We start from the raw sequence: 17,074 nt of genomic DNA on the forward strand, positions 1-17,074 counted from the left end.
TTTTTTTTTGGTATTCCTGACTGCCTCATATTGTAACTTAGAGAAACTGGCAATTTAAATGAGAGCTGGGTTGAGGGGTGCCTGAATAGTTCAGTTGGTTGAGGTTGAGTATCTGACTCGTGACTTGATCTCAAGGTCCCGGGATTGAGCCGGGCCTCAGGCATTGCATCCAGTGGAGAGTTGGCTTGAGTTTCTCTCTCTCTCTCTCTCTCTCTCTCTTTCTAATAAATAAATCTTTTTTTTTTTTTTTTAATAAGAGCCGGGTTGATAAACAGGGAAAAGCCATTTTAAAGAATTTGAATCAAGTTTTGTATGCCTGAGTATATTATCAAACACTGGTTAAAGAGTGTTAGATAATTTTTAAAAGTGTGTAAACAACTTTAGTTAACAACTTTATTTAATTAATAACTCTTTGTATGCCAGAGAACTGAATAAGAACACCTTGGTGTGAAGTTCCTGGGTTATCTTCATGCATGCTATAGCTATCTGTTATAGTCCTTATTACAACTTTGTGTCCAAATACTTTCCCATTTTCCAGGTGGAGGAAACTAAGGCTTTCAGAATGTAACTTGTATCAAGAGTCTGTGGTTAGGAAGGGTAGATCTCAGATTTGAATCTATGATGACATAACCCAAAGCCTCTGCTCCCCTGTTTCAATTTTTAGAGGATACTTAATTTGCAAGAGTTTCAGACTTGAGAATCCTTAACTTTAAGGAAATTAGATAAAAATAATTTTTATTTTTTTATAGTGCTAAAATGCACCTAACATAAAATTTGCCATTTTAACCATTTTTGAATGCACAATTCAATGACAGTAAATACATTCACAGTGTTATATAACCCATCACCACAATCCATTTCCAGAACTTTTTCATCATGCGACATAGAAACTGTGTACCCATTTAAACAGTAACTTGTTCCACTCTTTCCCCAGCTGGTGGTAACCTCTATTCCACTCTCTGTCTCTATGGAGAAAAAATATTTTTAAAAGATTTTATTTATCGGCATAGAGAGAGCACATGTGAGCACGAGCAGGGGGAGTGGCAGGCAGAGGGAGAGAGAGAAGCAGGCTCCCTGAGGAGCAGGGAGCCTGATATGGGGCTCCATCACAGGACCCTGGAACCACCCAAAGCCAGACACTTAACCGACTGAGCCACCCAGGTGCCCCTGGAGGAAAAGTTTTTAGTGAGAGTTTTGTTGATGTTAGATGATACATTAGGTTTTAAATTTCTTTATAGAATATTAATTATAAATACATTTATTTTGGAAAAGTTCCATGTACTTCAATGCAAATTAAAAGTTATTTTTGTCTTTTTAATTCTTTGTCTATTCTATTTTAAATAAAGCATTATAATTATATATGCTAAGTGCCAAAGCCTTCATGTTATCTTCATTTTATTAAATATAAACAATTGGTGTTAAGAGAAAGTAGCTCTTTTCTGAACCTTAGAAAACTTAGCTTTTATACATTGTTCTAGTTAGAGCTCCTTGAGGGTAGCATTAGTTGCAGTCAAGTCATCAAAATTGTGGCAAATCCAAAGTATGGCAATCTTTTTTGCCAACCTACATACATTTGTATTCTCCTAGCGGATGGTTGTCACATTGCATATGATTTGATTCAGGCTATTTTTTTAATGAACATAGTATGTAATTATTGCCCATTGTGTATTCCATAGTAATAGTTACTAGAGGTGCTCTATACTTTGGCCAGACCCTGGACTTTGGTCTTTTTTGTTTCATATACCCATGTGGTTATGAAAAATCCAAAGCTCAGGTTCACCCCCTCTAACCTACTTTGACCTTGAAATGAAAGTCAGCTTCAGTACTCTGCTTACCTTTGTGCATTCCTCCATTTACCTAGTTTTTGCCTGTGGATTCCTTATGTTCTTACAGCTCGTGGATTCATTTCTATATTTTCCACTGTTTTCAGTTTTCAGTGGTAGGTTTGGTTCTCTGAATTAGTCCACCACTGGAAATAAAAGTGATCGAAGAGCCTTTAACAAGAGATTCGTTCATTCCACCTAATAAATAATATAATAGGAACATGGGTTTTGTTTTAGTTAGCCACTATTTATCTCAACAACTTCTTCCAAACCAGTGTCAGTTACAGAACTGGATGGAAGAAGTTTTAATATTAGCTGCTGTGTCTATTCTATTTCATCTTCTACAGGAACTAAATCAGCCTAGATTAGGGAGAGAGGAACCAAAATTTCTTTCTCTAGCTAGGTCTATAAGAAATTTTAAGCCCTGGGACACCTACCTGGGTGGTTCAGCAGTTAAAGCGCCTGCCTTAGGCTCAGGGCTCAGGGCGTGATCCTGGAGTCCTGGGATGAGTCCCTTATCAGGCTCCCTGCAGGGAGCCTGCTTCTCCCTCTGCCTGTGTCTCTGCCTCTCTGTGTGTGTCTCTCATGAATAAATAAATAAAATCTTAAAAAAAACAAAAACAAAAACAAACTTTAATCCCTAAAAGGGGATTTGGTTTGAGATTTGTTGAGCAATGGCTTTCTTGTCACTTGCTTTTTGTACTGTATTCAAAGATGTTTCTTGCTTCTTACTGGCTTTAACTTTACTGATATGTAAGAGGGAAAGGAATGTTATTTGCATATATGTGTGTGGGGGGAACAGACTGGGGGGTGCTATTTAATTTGAATGTTACCGATTGTGAAATTTGGCCTTTTGCCCTCCCAGTCCTCTCCTGCTTGTGAGCTTTAAGATTTGGTTTGGGTTTTAACCATCTTCTCTCATTTGGCAGTTTTACTATATCGTCTTGATTAATAGAGGATTACTCCCAAATCCCTCTCTCTAGCCCAATTCTCTTTCAAGGCCTTTATGAAACCTTTGAAGCATCTTGAATTTTCATTTTTCACAAATGCCTAAGGTAAATTCAATCTCCATAGGCCCCTCGGGTTTCGTATTAGTTTTCTAGGACTGTCATAACAGAGTATCACAAAGTGGATGGTTTAAGACAATAGAAATGTATTATTTCACAGTTCTGGAGGCTAGAATTCTAAGATTAAGGTGTTGGCAGGGCCAGGCTCTCTCTAAGACTTTAGGGAAGAATCTCTCCCCCACCTAGCTTTTGATATTGCTGGCAATCCTTGGCATTCCTTGGCTTGTAGATACATTACTCTAGTCTCCATCTTCATATGGCTTTCTCCCCGTGTGATTGTGTGTCTTTGTCCACGTTTTTCTCTTATTATAAGAACACCAGTTTTTATTAGATTCAGAACTCACTCTAACCCAGTATGCCCTCATCTTAACTTAATTGCATGTGTAGAGAACCTGTTTCCAAATAAGGTCACATTCACAGGTATCCATGGTTAGAAATTCAACATATCTCTTGTGGGAACACAATTCAGTCCCATAACAACATGGTATATTTCGCCATTTATGTAGTTCTTTAATTTTTCTCAAAACTGCTTTATAGTTTCATTGTACAGATCTTGTTGCATGCATTCTGTTAAATTTTTCCCTAAGTATTTCAAGTTTGTGGATGCTGTTGGAAATAATATTTTTTAAATTTCATGTTCCAAACATTTTTCATAAATGTGTAGAAATACCATTGGTTTTATATATTGGTCTTATGTCTTGTGACCTTGCTAAATATTAGTTCTCATAGTTTTTTTTGTGTGGAGTCTTTAGGATTTTCTACCTTGTGGAGTCTTTAGGATTTTCTACCTACACAATCTGATTGTCGTGCAAATAAAGACAGATTTTCTTCTTTCTTTCCAGTTTGTATGCCTTATGTTTCTTTTTCTTGCCTTAATTAGTTGGCTGTAACTTTTAATACTATGTTAAAGTGGTAGAACAGACATCCTGCCTTGTTCATGATATTAGGGCAAAGCATTGTTTTTTATTGCTAAATATGATAATGGCCATAGATTTTTCATAGATCTTCTTGATTGGGTGAGGAAGTTTTTATTTATTCCTATTTTAGTAAGTATTTATCATAAATAGTATTGAATTTTTGTTAAATGCTTTTTCTTTGTCAATTGAAATAATTGATTTTTTTCTTTTTATTCTGTTAGTATGTTGAATTACATTTATTGTATTTTCAAACATTAAGCCAATTTTGGATTCTTGGGATAATTTATACTTAGTCATAATGTATTTCCTTTTTATATATTGTTGGATTTGATTTTCTAATATTTTCTTAAATACTCTTGTGTCCATATTTATGAGGGTTTTCATCTATAGTTTTCTTTTCTTATAATGTCTTTGCCTGATTTTAGTATCAGTTGATTTTTAGCAACTTTATTGTCATATACCTTGTAGTGATTTTTTGTTTTGCCTATTTGAAATTCATTGAGCTTCTTTAACATCTGGATTGGTAGTTCTTCTCAAATTTGGAAAATGTTTAGGTAATTTCCACTGATCTCTTTTTCTGTAGTGTTTAGTGTACTGTTAAGCTCAACTGTGAATTTTGCTATATAGATATTGTATTTATCAGCTTTAAGTAATCCATTTTTTAAAAAAGTTTTAATTTCTTTTTTCATTGTATGTTTCCCTTTAAATCTTTGAATATATTATAATAAGATTTTAGAATTTCTTTTCTACTAATCCCATCAACTTGACCATTTCCAGGTTTGTTTTTATTAACAATTTTTACCCCTTGGATCAGGTTACTTTTTCTTGTTTATTCTCATAATTTGTAATTTTATTTGTCATTCCTAAAAGAGTGTTGAGTTTTGATTTGGCAGGTGATTTAGTTAGTTTCTGATCAACCTGATCCTTTTCGGCATGTTATGAACTTTGTTAGTGTGGACCTAGAACAATGTTGTTTAATAGAATTTTCTGCCCTTCTCCTATGGTTGGCATTTCTGGGGTCTCTGTGTAATGTCCCAGGTATTTTGTGAGTGCTCTTTTGTGGTTGGTTGGGACTTGTGTCTCCCAACTCCCCTGTAGTAGTTCTTCCCTTGGTTGTTCTGGCCTCATGGAATCTCATACTACACGTAACTAGCTTAGTATTTAGCTAAAAGACTCAAGGAGAGACCCACTTTTGGAATTTTGGGGCTCATTTTCTTCACACTTTAACTCTCTGGTAATCTGTCCTGCAAATTTCAAGTGCCTTAGCCTCCCTGAACTCCAGTCTCTGATTCAATAATAGTACCGTGAAATTCTGGAATTGGCAGAGAAGGTCGGTTGTTCTAGCCTGTTTCACAACTGCCCTGACAGAGACTTGTTTGAGACAGCTCTTCTCAATTTACATGGCTCAGTTTGTAGAAAGTACATAGATAGTAATATTGAGTCAAATTCTGTTTTCCACAGATTTATTGCTTGTTGGTCTTATTTCCACCTCTGTAATTTCACAGAATAAAGCTTAACTCCTTAGATTATTTTATCTCATAGCTGTTTAACACCTGTTCTGTCCCTCTTTTTATTTCTTTACCTAAAGTACCTCAACTTATAATACTATTATCCCTTATGTATATTATTCTTTTTTTAAATGTATATTATTGTTATCTGCATCTTAAAATGCCATGTATGTATACATCTTCCAGTGTGATATTTAGAACTGAATGCAGTTTTTTAAATGTGGCCTCTATTGAGAAGAGTGGAACATCCTTGATCTGGATACTTACCTTTCATTGGCTCCTAAGATTGCCTTTAATTACTGCCTCTTATTAACCTAGAGATTAAACATCCTGACCTTTTTAAAGTTATTTTTAATTAAACATAGTGGTTTATCCTTTGCATTTTATATGCATTTGTCTGATCTGCACCCCAGGACAGATGCACAGTTCTCTTAGTTATCTCTAGAATTCTTCCACTAGTTTGGTATCACATACTTAATCTCTGGGTATGTTTGTTTAGTCAGCTAGGAGTCTGCTTTACCGTAGTATGGGGCTCACATTGTTCTGTTTTGTTTAAGGTTGCCACCAGAGACTTTGTGTGCAGCTCTGCCTAAAGTAACATGTCCTGTGTTTGTGACATTCTCCTGGTCTAATAATATACTTGTAGTCTTATACTTACAGAATGCACACTCAATAATCCTTTTTTAAGCTCCCACTCTGCAGATCTATGCTACTGTTTTTTCCTTCTAAAAATTGTGATTACTTTCACCTTCCCATAATTTCTGATATATTATGAACAATGGATCAATAAGCAAATCTTTGTTATTTTAATGTCATAAGATAGTTGTAGCAGAATTTATTTATTTATTTTTAAAGATTTTATTTATTTATTCATGAGAGACACAGAGAGAGAGAGAGAGGGGCAGAGACACAGGCAGAGGGAGAAGCAGGCTCCATGCAGGGAGCCCGACGTGGGACTTGATCCCAGGTCTCCAGGATCACGCCCTGGACTGAAGGCAGCACTAAACTGCTGAGCCACCGGGGCTGCCCTGTAACAGAATTTAAATTTTGTTTGTAAAGTGGTAAGGTGGTTTTACTCTTTCCTCTGTACTAGGATTATTGTGCCTGCTGCCATCAACTACTGAGATTCTGTATAACAAAAAAACTTGATTCAGAGCTCTAAATCAGTATGACAACAAAGGTTTTAATTGGTAGAATTCCCATGTTGCTATGGTTTTAGAATATTTTTTGTTAGTTATTGATACTTTGTATTTTTTGTTTCATATCTCTTGAAATTCATAGTATTTGAAGAATATGAAGCCCTGATATGTGGATTTCAGTAAAAGAAATGAAAAAAAAAACCCACTTTGCTATATTCCTTGTGATTAAAATTGGCTGGAATTCAAAATGATAAAAGCACAATTGGAGGTTTTGACTATAGTGTTCACATTTTTCTATTGTAAATTTGGTTATACTTTTCCACAGACACAACATTTGTATAAAGAACTCTGGGATAGGCTATTTCCGTCCTGAGAATCCAAAATTATAGACACTGATGTCAATGCAGATGAGGTTAGCCTAATTTGGTCAAGGGAAGGACATGCTGCCTCTCTATATGGATAGCTAAAGGCCATTGCCAAGATTGACAGGTGTCCTGTGGGTGGCAGAGAGCCCCAGGGATAAAATTTGTACTTGGATTACTTCTCTAAAACACCACGATCAAAGTCATGTCTTTTCTTCCTATTGATCACAGTTTTTAGTGAGGTCTGCTTGTAATACTTTAATTTTTCAGATAATTAGTTTTGTTAGCCCCAGAAAGGGTAAAATTTTATACCTTCTTCTTAAAGTATCAAATTCTATTTTTGGAAGCTTAATTGTATCCTGTGCATTAGTTTTTCTAATATAGTCTGTTCTTTTTGTTACTCTGCCATGTTTCACTAGGCAGAGGTGAGAAAAGTTCATGTAAAAGGATATACTTGTTATTAGTGTAAGAGATGCAACTATTTGCTTATGGAATAATAAGTTACATGATCAGACTAGAAAGATTAAGTTTTAGGAGAATTTTCTATGAAATAAACATAATGTAAAGGAGTATTCATACTAATTTGATAACAGCTTTTGCTTTTATTTCATCTTACTGAAATATTTTTATTTTTAATAATAAATTCCTTTAATGGGAGTGCTTGTAACTTATACATATAAGTTAGTAGTAGGTATTTCATATCTCAAAATAAGAAAAAAATTTAAAGCTATTAGGTCCATGCCATGAAGAAAGGTAAGTGTATTGTTTTAAGAAAAAAATTGCATTGCCTGAGATTTTTGTAAGATTTGAGTGATGTGCATGCATCACTAGCAATGAAGGTTCTTTGGGTTTTTTAAGGTAAAAATTCAATAGCTGTTTCTATTCAAATAGAGAATTTTCTAACCTGGGAAGAATTGTGTCTTGATTATCTCTGCATTTCACTGTCAGATATAGAGTAGAAATTTAAGAAGAGGATGCTAGGGAAACCACCTTAGGAAGCCAGCCTATTCACTAGTTTGAAAAATGAAAGCCAAGACCATCACTCTCCTAGGGCTCAGAAAATGTTTCTGAGGGCGCTGCACAAGCATAGCACCAATTCCCTTTATGGACCATTGTGATTTCAGTTAAGTCTATTGTTGGGTTGAAGCTGGAGTGATTAGATCAGTATCATTCTTAAGTCTTAAATATTTAATTCTGATTTGGCTAACATTTATTGGGAGCTTACAAGAGCAAGGTATTCTTGTATAGATGTTACCTAAATCCTGTGAAGGGGAGGAAAATAAGACCCAGCAAAGTGGTGACTTGCCCAGGGTCACTCAGCTCTTGTCAATAAAGCTGGGGAATAAACCCAAGCTCTTGTCTCTAAACCCAATAGAGTTTTGAGGTGGTGGGAATAAACTCGACAGAAATTCACTTAAATGATTTCAGGACTCCCTTTCTTATGACCTTTTCCCCCCTAATTCTTTGTCTTAATTCTGATTCTTTTCTTTTTATCCTGGTCAGTCCTTCCTTTTTAGACTAACTGAAAGTACAGATTCTTGAGCTCACCTTTAATCAAAAATACTTTTATAAAAATATTTAAGTACTGTACCGAAAACAGCAATCTTGTAGTTGATTCTCAAAATTTGACTCTTTAAGCAGCTGAGTGAAAAGGTGGTGTGAAAATGAGTAATCGTGGGCTGAGCATCATGGTAAGGGGCTAATTTGGCATGTGCAGCATGGGCCAGAGCAGCAGGTAATGACCTCAAGCCGTGTCAGCTGCTGGCCCAGGCTCCACGACCCCCTCCCCAAGATTCTGCTGCTCTGTCCTGTTCCTGGAACCTTACTAGATATACATAGAATAATGAAAGATCTGATAATCTCACATCACACCTGGTTTCCTGACAAGAGAGTCTTCTCCATTTGTGCAAGGATTGCATCACAGCTTGTTACTTCAGCAGCAAGAGGAGATATCCATAATGTATAAGGTAGAGTGAGAAATTTATGGCCATGTGTTATGAACGGTTTCAATTTAGGAAAATTTTGATTTAGATCTGCTAATTTAATTTATGCTTCATTTTGACAGGTCTAGAATTAACTTTTCTTTTAAATAAACCCTGTGTACCGAGGATTGGATCATGAAAATAGCATCAACATTACTATTTGACCTGTTTGGGCTGTTTCAAATATTTTAGAACCACCCTTTGTGTACTGTTGCTATGCAGATGCTGTTATCTTGTCGTGACAGTCCTGTCATGTCCTGAGTATTTCTCCAGCCAGCTCCCTCTCTTCATCTCCACCATCCAGGGCGGGCTCATCGCCTCCCTCCTGGACCTCTGTGGTGGCCACTTAACTGCTTGTCCAACTCCTGCTCCACACAGCTAGCCTTGACCAAAACCTGCTAAAGCTCTTTAGGTTGGGAGTAGCTTTTAGGATGAAGGTAAAACACCTTTCCACGGACTCCACTTTTGACTCACCCTGCTCTCCAGCCTCCCCTGTTCCTCCTGTCTCCTCTCACCATGCTTTGTTTCATAGCTCCTTGGCCACCGTGTGTTGCGTCTGCACAGATCGTTCTTCCTGTCCTCTTCATGTGCTTGCCTCTTCGTTTTGGCTCAGGGACATTTCAGGAACTGTGGGAAGAAGTCTGTCTCCTCTTAGGTCACATCCAGACTGTGTTGGCAGTTCTTTCCTCCACCTACTGTACTTGTTCCAGTTGCAGATTTTATATTTATGTTTGTTCGTAGACTTTGATTAAAGTAGATGCTGACTAAACTGTAAGCTTCACAAGGGCAGGAGCCATTTCTGGTTTTACTGGGTGATTATGCCCCTGTCATCTAGCACAGGGCCTGTACATAGAAGTGTAATAAATACTTGCAGAATACTTGAACGAAAGTTTCATCAAAGGCTTTCTCAGCAGTAGTACCTGCAGCCTGCTGGCTGTTATGAGGTCATGAAGGTGGAAGAATGTAGGCACACTTTGCTATTAGCTCACTCACCAGCCAAGGGAGGAAGGTGATATGTACCAAAAATATTGTAATATAAACTAGGTGACAATTAGGACTTATAATATACTATTAATTGTCTGAAAATGCACCGCTAGACTGGCCTATGTCAATAAACCTAAAATGAATGAATTACGATGTTAAACAGGGCATACGATATTTATAAAAGACTCTTAACATTCATAAAATAATCCTAGCTCTAAAAGAAAAAAGTTGAACAAATTTGGTGTTAAAAGCTGAAAAGATAGAATAAAATGCAGTAATATTTTGAAGTGCCAGGACATTATACCTGTGAAGCTGGTCTGTGTGAAAGAAATGAGAAGTTTTGTGTATTGCTAAACGTTTTTTGAAAGTTATGTCAAAGCCCTCTGTTAGTATTATGACGTAGAAGTGTTTGGGGCTAGCCTGAGACCCCTTTAGGTATATTTTGTGAGACTGTTAGGTCAGCCCTCACAAAGGTTTTTTTCTTTCCTCTTCCAACATTACTGAGGCCAGTCTCCCCCAACCCTGGGGTCGTGGCATTAAGCAGGCGCTGGGCAGGAAGGCCGGCTGGCAGCGCATTCTCGGAGGAGTCAGGTGACCCGTTTGGAAGGCAGCTGCCCGAGGTTCAGGGCAGTCAGTTCTCCCCTCGCTTCTGCCTCGGGACAGCTGGCTGTTGTCAAACTCAGAACAAGTCTTCCTTGCTTATTGCCTGCTGGGAGAGGGGGGAGATTATGCAGTGGGCTTTTGATTGTTCCAATGGGAATTACATTGATCTGGTGTCTGGCCGTGGTTCTTCTCAAGTGGATCGCCTCTAAGGTAGGCCATCTTTATTTTTAGGAGAGTGAAATTAATCATCAGTGTATATATTTGGTTGGGGTCGAATTGCTAGGAGTTTCTTCTTTTGCTTCAGTTTTTATTTCTCTGATTAAAAGAGCTATGAATTTTACCTGTCAGCTGAAAAGCTTAACTGTAGTTAAGCGTGTGATTTTTATGCTTCTCCCACCTTTTCCTTCTTTCAGGGGCTTTTTTAGGGTATCATTCCTCATTATCGAAGTAGCTTCCCTCATACCATTCCCTTAAAGAAGTGATATGATTAAAGAAATACACCTTTTAAGATGAAATAATTATTAATTTATACTTTTGGTGTACATATTTTAGATATTCTTTTTGGAAATAATTTACTAATACTTATATGTTGAATGTGTAGTTGTTGAGAATTTTTCAACAGTTATGAACTTTTAAAAAACTAAAAACTACCCTCTATTCTCTGTTAAAGTATTGCTGCTACTAAAAAGTATACCTTACTTATGTTGGGAAAAGTGAGATTATTACATATTTGTTGTTTTTGAACTTGCATTCTGAGTGTCAGGCTTGAGAAATGCTGGCTAGAATGCTAGCCTAGCCATTTGCCATCTGGACAAAAGTCTAAAACTAAAGTAGGAAATAGTTAAGATGGTACCAGTGAAATTATTTTTTTCTATACTTGTATAAAAATGATTATATCTTTCATCTATGATGCAACTTTGTATTAAGAAATTGAAGACTATTAACTTAAAATTTGTAAGGCCATTGGTATTTGCTAAGTAACCCAAAGCATGGAATTCCATAAAGTTAAATTTCTTTTTCAAGCAAGATTTTTAATCCTTGTACGTAATTTTTCACATAATGTTTTAGGTGTCATTGACCTTGACTTGAAGTTGTCTTGATTTCTTAGTATGATTGAAGAAATCTCTTAAAGAAAGATAGTGTACTCAAATTTTTTAGATCTTTGCGTTTTGTAAGAAGCAATTTTGTTGTGCTGACAGCTCTTTACTCCTCTACTCATTGTTTTTAAAAGATTAGCTCACTAGGTTATTGAAGGAAAGTCAAGTTAATATTAATGCATTGAGTTGTGGATGGTTTCAGAGACTTTGACTTTTTTCCTAGCCAGCAAAAAAAAAAAAAAAAAAGTTTTGATTTTCTTTCTTTCTTTCTTTTCTTTCTTTCTTTCTTTCTTTCTTTCTTTCTTTCTTTCTTTCTTTCTTTCTTTTTCTTTCTTTCTTTCTTTCTTTCTTTCTTTCTTTCTTTCTTTCTTTCTTTCTTTCTTTCTTTCTTTCTTTCTTTCTTCTTTTTTTTTTTTTTAAAGAGAGAATGCTTGTAGGAGTGGTGGTGGTGGTGGTTGTAGAAGCAGAGAGAGAATCTTAAGCAGGCTCTGTGCCCAGTGCAGAGCCCGACATGGGGCTTGAACTCACAACCCTGAGATCATGACCTGAGCTGAAATCAAGAGTCAGATGCTTAACCAACTGAGCCACCCAGGTGCTCCCCAAAATTAAGTTTCAAAACGAAAAGAACATTGATATTTTATTTTGCAGTATTTTTGAAAAAATATACTGTTTGCATAGGCAAGAAGAATGGAAGGATACTACTATTCCTGTGGATCAATGCAGTGTTTTAATAGACAAACACTAGCATGTTTTTCTAGCATTTGTAAAATGAATATACTCTGAAAGAGCTCATTTTACTACATCAGAGAAAACTGCTTTTAAAACTTTGGCTGCACTTCTGTCTTTTGTAGTCTGTTTCTGTTGTTTGATAATGTTACCAGAAAATTTATTTAGTGCTACTGTGGTTAAGCCCTTTGACCATCAGTTTACTAATCCATAAAATGGGGCCAACAAAACCTATCTTACAAAGGTCTTGTATGGGTTAAGTGAGATTTTATATGAAAGCACCTGTAACATTTTCTGACACAAAGTAGGAATTAAGCAAGTGTTACTTAATATATTATTATTTTTCCCATGTAAGGGAAATAAGCATGCTTTTGCATAATCATTTTAGTGGAGAACTTGAACAAGATAAAAACAGTGGCACTTAAAATATCTTTGCTCAGTTTTTTAAAATGCTTGTCTTTAAAAGTTTTGTATTAACTAATACTGGAACAACTTTGACACCTTTTGTCATTCGCTTCTGTGGAAGAGTGATTCAGGGTGAGTGAGTGTCTGACCAGGGCACTGTGAAGTCCCGTTAATGTAGCAGTGGATCCTTTGGAACCTTGTTTATGCTTCTGTCAGTTTCTGATTGGCTCAGCCTCACCCATGTTTTGACCTATGCTAGTTTGCTTTCCAAGCTATTCCCAGGATGGCTAAATTAGAAGAGTCACGAGTAGAAGCTTCTCAGTTATTTCCATTCACTGGTGAGGTGAGGTGGGAATGTGGATGAGAGCACAAAGTGTTTTGGGACTGACAGCAACACAGGATTTTAATTAAATTTGTTTTACTATTTTTATTAAGAAGAGGATTTTACTAGTATGGTATATGGCTTTTAAATGGTAATCTTTAAAAAAGATGTGTTAAGTCTGTGCTGTAGCGTTGGGGTATAAAGCACATATAACTTTTGTTTAGAGTAATTCCAGCATTTAAACCAAATTTTTATTGTTACAATTCACAATTTGTAGTGTATTTTTCCAAAATGAGTTACTTCAGATTATTCCACCTCAGTTGCTTAGTGAGAGAATATAGTAATACTCATTTTAATCTTGGTTTGTGAGGAGATAAATGAACGAAGCATCACTCAGGATATATCGCTCAGGGTTCAGATAGATCAGTTTTAAAGTCCATCCCTTAAAAAAAATCATCTCATTTGGATTTATTTTATAGTCATGTCTTGTGGTTTAGTGTAGCTTTTAAACTATTTGTGGACCAGACTTACTTAAATTAGTAATGAATAGAATAACTTGAATAAGTTGTACTTCACTAAGTAATTTGATATATTTAAAATTCTACTCTTTTGCCAGGTTTTTATTATGATTAATATAGATCCTATCATTTTTATATCTAAATTAATGCCTCTGTAAATAAGTCTTAAGGGATTACCTTAAAATTATTTTAGTAGGTCATAGTTCTAATCTAGATTATGTTCATTAACTAGTTTTTTACTTCTATTATTTTATTTAACAGAGCTGATACTAGTCTTTCTCAGTCCTTAATATGTGAAGTGATAAATGAAATTTTTACATTCCTAATTAGTGGCTTTTTAGTAAATCGTCATCCTACATTAAAAAAATAATGTCAATCACTCTCTTAAAGATGCCTGTTAGAGATGACAAGTTACAGTTCATTTTCATAACCTATTTATTCAAGTTGTTATTGCACACTAGCAGGTTGATAGGTATTGACCATGATGAGCTATTATATAGTGGTATCTGTAGCTTCATTACTATGTCTTGGCTGACAGAAATACTTATTTCCATATATATGCTCTTCAGGGTCCTAGGTTCTCCTCTAATATGGTAGTATTAAGGGGAGACTTGTAATCTAATAAACTAAATATTTTTGAGGAGATCAGACAGATGTGAGAGGTGCCTTTTATTTATTTTTTTTTTTAAGATTTTTTATTTATTCATTCAGAGAGAGAGAGACAGAGAGGCAGAGACAGGCAGAGGGAGAAACAGGCTCCATGCAGGGAGCCCGATGTGGGACTCCATCCCTGGTCTCCAGGATCACACCCCAGGCTGCAGGCGGCGCTAAACCGCTGCTCCACTGGTGCTGCCCGAGAGGTGCCTTTTAATACCAAGTGATTACAGGGGCTGTTTGCTCCAAAATAAATAGTTTACCCTGAAATTATTTTAGTTTACACTGCAGTAGGCTTTCTTAGGATAGATATTTTGTTGGTAGAAGACACTTAAAGTGTGATGCTGCCAGGAATGTATTCTGTATGATTTAGTCCCTTGGGATTTGATATCATGCTTTTCTTTATAGATTTCTTTGTAGTGGATTATTTTACTTTTTAATTTGAATTTGGTCTATTTTGTGACTAGATAATAACTACACATACTACAAAATTCAATGGATAAACATTGAAAAGTCCTTCTCATATCTCTGTGTCCCTCAGGCTCTGTGAAGACAACCAGGGTTGAAATTAAGAATTTTATTTTTGTTTGGAACTTCTGTTCCTTTTACATTTCTTGAACTGTTGTTTTCTGTTTTTGTAAGGATACATGAAATCATGTAAGAACTTAATTACATGATAAGCATTAAGGAGATAATAACAGTGATTTGGGGAGCTATATAGCAAAGTACATTCGATTAAGGTTTCAAATAAAGTAAATTTCTTTATAGTGATAGTAAAAAAATTATTTTTCATTGAGATGTCTAGGTGTGTGTTGAAGAATTATAAATCTCATGCCAGTTTTTCAAGGGAAGATCATTAATCAGATATATAAAAATATCTCGTTGCTTTTAATGATTCTTTTGTTAATGAAGTTGAGCATCTTGTCTTGTGTTTATAGGCTTATTTCTTTTTCTGTAAATAGTATGTTTATGTCCTACCTGTTTTTCTACATTATTATTCATCATTTTCTGATTGATTTGTAAAGCACTTCTTGTTCCTTTCATTATTAGATAGGGTAGGGGGAAATCTGCCTATTATCATGTCTGTTGAACTAATTTGATCCATTTTTCATGACTTTTCCACAGGTTTTATAGAACAGTTAGAAAAACCTAATAGGAAGTTTGGTTTGAAGAGATGACATTTCATCTAGAACCCAAGAGATAAGAAGGGAACCGTGATGCAGTGATCCTGGACATGGAAGCAGCAAGTATAAAGCTGCACCTATGGTACAGTTGAGGAACAGCAAGGAGACCAGTGTGGCTGAGTTGTGGTGGTGAGGAGAGAGTGGGAGAACAAGAAGACTGAGACGTAGGCAGATCATTGAGGCCTTTGGAAATCAGAGCTTGGTATTGGACCTTACTTAGTCCAAGTGTGTGGAGAGCCATTGGAGGATTTTGAGCAGGAACCGAATTGTTCACTCTTGCCTTGATGTGAAGAGTGGACTGGGGGCCCAGAGATGCCTCAGGAAAATCAGTCAGCAGCCCACTGCAAGAGTCCAGGTTAGACATGATACTAGTCCAGGTTAGTCCTGAGACAGAAGGAAGAAGTGGAGATAAAGCACGAGAGAGGAGTATGACCGGGAGAGTGGGCAGAGCTCACGGAGGGGATTTCAGCTCTGCAAATGTTGTTTTAGGGTGTATATTTTAAATTTGTAGTATTTGTTATTTTTATAATAGCTTTATTGAAATACAATTCACATACCATACAATTCATCCACTTTAAAAAGTACAATTCAGTAATTTTTAGTGTACTCACAGAGCCGTGTGGTCATTGCCACAGGTAATTTGAGAACATTTCCATCACTGTAGAGAGAAACATGGTACTGTGAGCATTCACTCCCCACCTTGCGCCAGCTCTCCCAGCTCTAGAGAAGCACCAGTCTACTTTCTGCCTCTGGATTTGCCTGTTTGGGACATTTCATATCAGGGGGACCATACACTGCGTGGTCCTTTGTGACTGGCTCTTTTCACTCAACACGCTGTTCTTGGGGATTAGCCGTGTTGTAGCTCATATCAGTACTGTGTACCTTCCTACCTGTCTGAATAGTGCTTGCTGTGTGGATATAGTACATTTTGTTAATATAGTCGTTTTTTGCTGGATATTTGGGTTGTCTTTATTTGGAGTGTTATGGATAATGTTGCAAGATACATTTTTATATGTTTACTTTTAAACACAGAGTGTATTTTAAAATCTCTCAGGGGCACCCTGTTTTTTGTCTTACAGATTTAGTATCACCTCAGATCTTTTTAAGTATACTAATTATATTTTAAAAAATTCTCTTATTTCTTGCTAGCGTCTGGGCCGTTTGGTTTTTCATTTTGTTCCATTTATTTCTAGTTTGATGCGTTTCTTCAAATGATGATTCCTGTTTCCTTATTCATTCATGCTTAAATTAAGGAAATGGTAAATAGTTGGACCATGTCTCCTCTTCACTTCTGTCTACTTCTGCAGAAGGTCTCTCCCCAAGTGAGCTTGTCTGACTCTGACATTAACTTTCTATTTACTGCACGTTCCTTACTCTCTGTACCCACTCTTATGGCATTGCTTAATCATAATTGTCTTCCTCATAACTAGAGATTTTAAAAGCAGAAGTCATATCTGCTCTTAAAAAATTTCTCAAAATTTCCTTTGGTATATCCATCTTCCGCACAGTGCTTTACAAAGAATAAATAATAAATGTTTGTTAAATTTCATATCACATTTAATTAGCATGTGTTAAAAATGTGTGTATTTTTTTTTCTAGAGGCGTGGAGCTATTTCCTATGACAGTTCTGACCAGACTGCGTTGTACATTCGTATGCTAGGTAAGCAGTATTTATTTTGTACCAAAATCCATTAATTTTATTATCACATAGTCTTAACTTGGGATTGAGATCATTTTCATTCGGTTGCTCTTCATCACTGTTTGCAATAGGAAATAATCAATA

At 36.1% G+C, this 17,074-nt stretch overlaps 1 protein-coding gene across 3 annotated transcripts in view; it reads left to right on the plus strand.

Moving 5' to 3' along the window:
- PDE7A (phosphodiesterase 7A) overlaps positions 1 to 17,074 on the plus strand; it is a 115,876-nt gene that overhangs the window by 37,509 nt on the left and 61,293 nt on the right. Inside the window, exons 1-2 of one of the 3 annotated variants that reach the window (XM_077876753.1) lie at positions 9,215 to 9,235; positions 16,891 to 16,951. In XM_077876753.1, the coding sequence (XP_077732879.1) occupies positions 9,230 to 9,235; positions 16,891 to 16,951 (67 nt within the window). In that variant the 5' untranslated portion in view covers positions 9,215 to 9,229. Of the gene's footprint in view, positions 1 to 9,214; positions 9,236 to 10,427; positions 10,596 to 16,890; positions 16,952 to 17,074 lie in introns of those variants that run through there. The other 2 variants (XM_077876752.1, XM_077876751.1) reach the window with 2 other exon arrangements.

Source organism: Canis aureus, chromosome 28 (genome assembly GCF_053574225.1).
Source record: "Canis aureus isolate CA01 chromosome 28, VMU_Caureus_v.1.0, whole genome shotgun sequence".
In the NCBI taxonomy this organism is placed as follows: domain Eukaryota; kingdom Metazoa; phylum Chordata; class Mammalia; order Carnivora; family Canidae; genus Canis; species Canis aureus.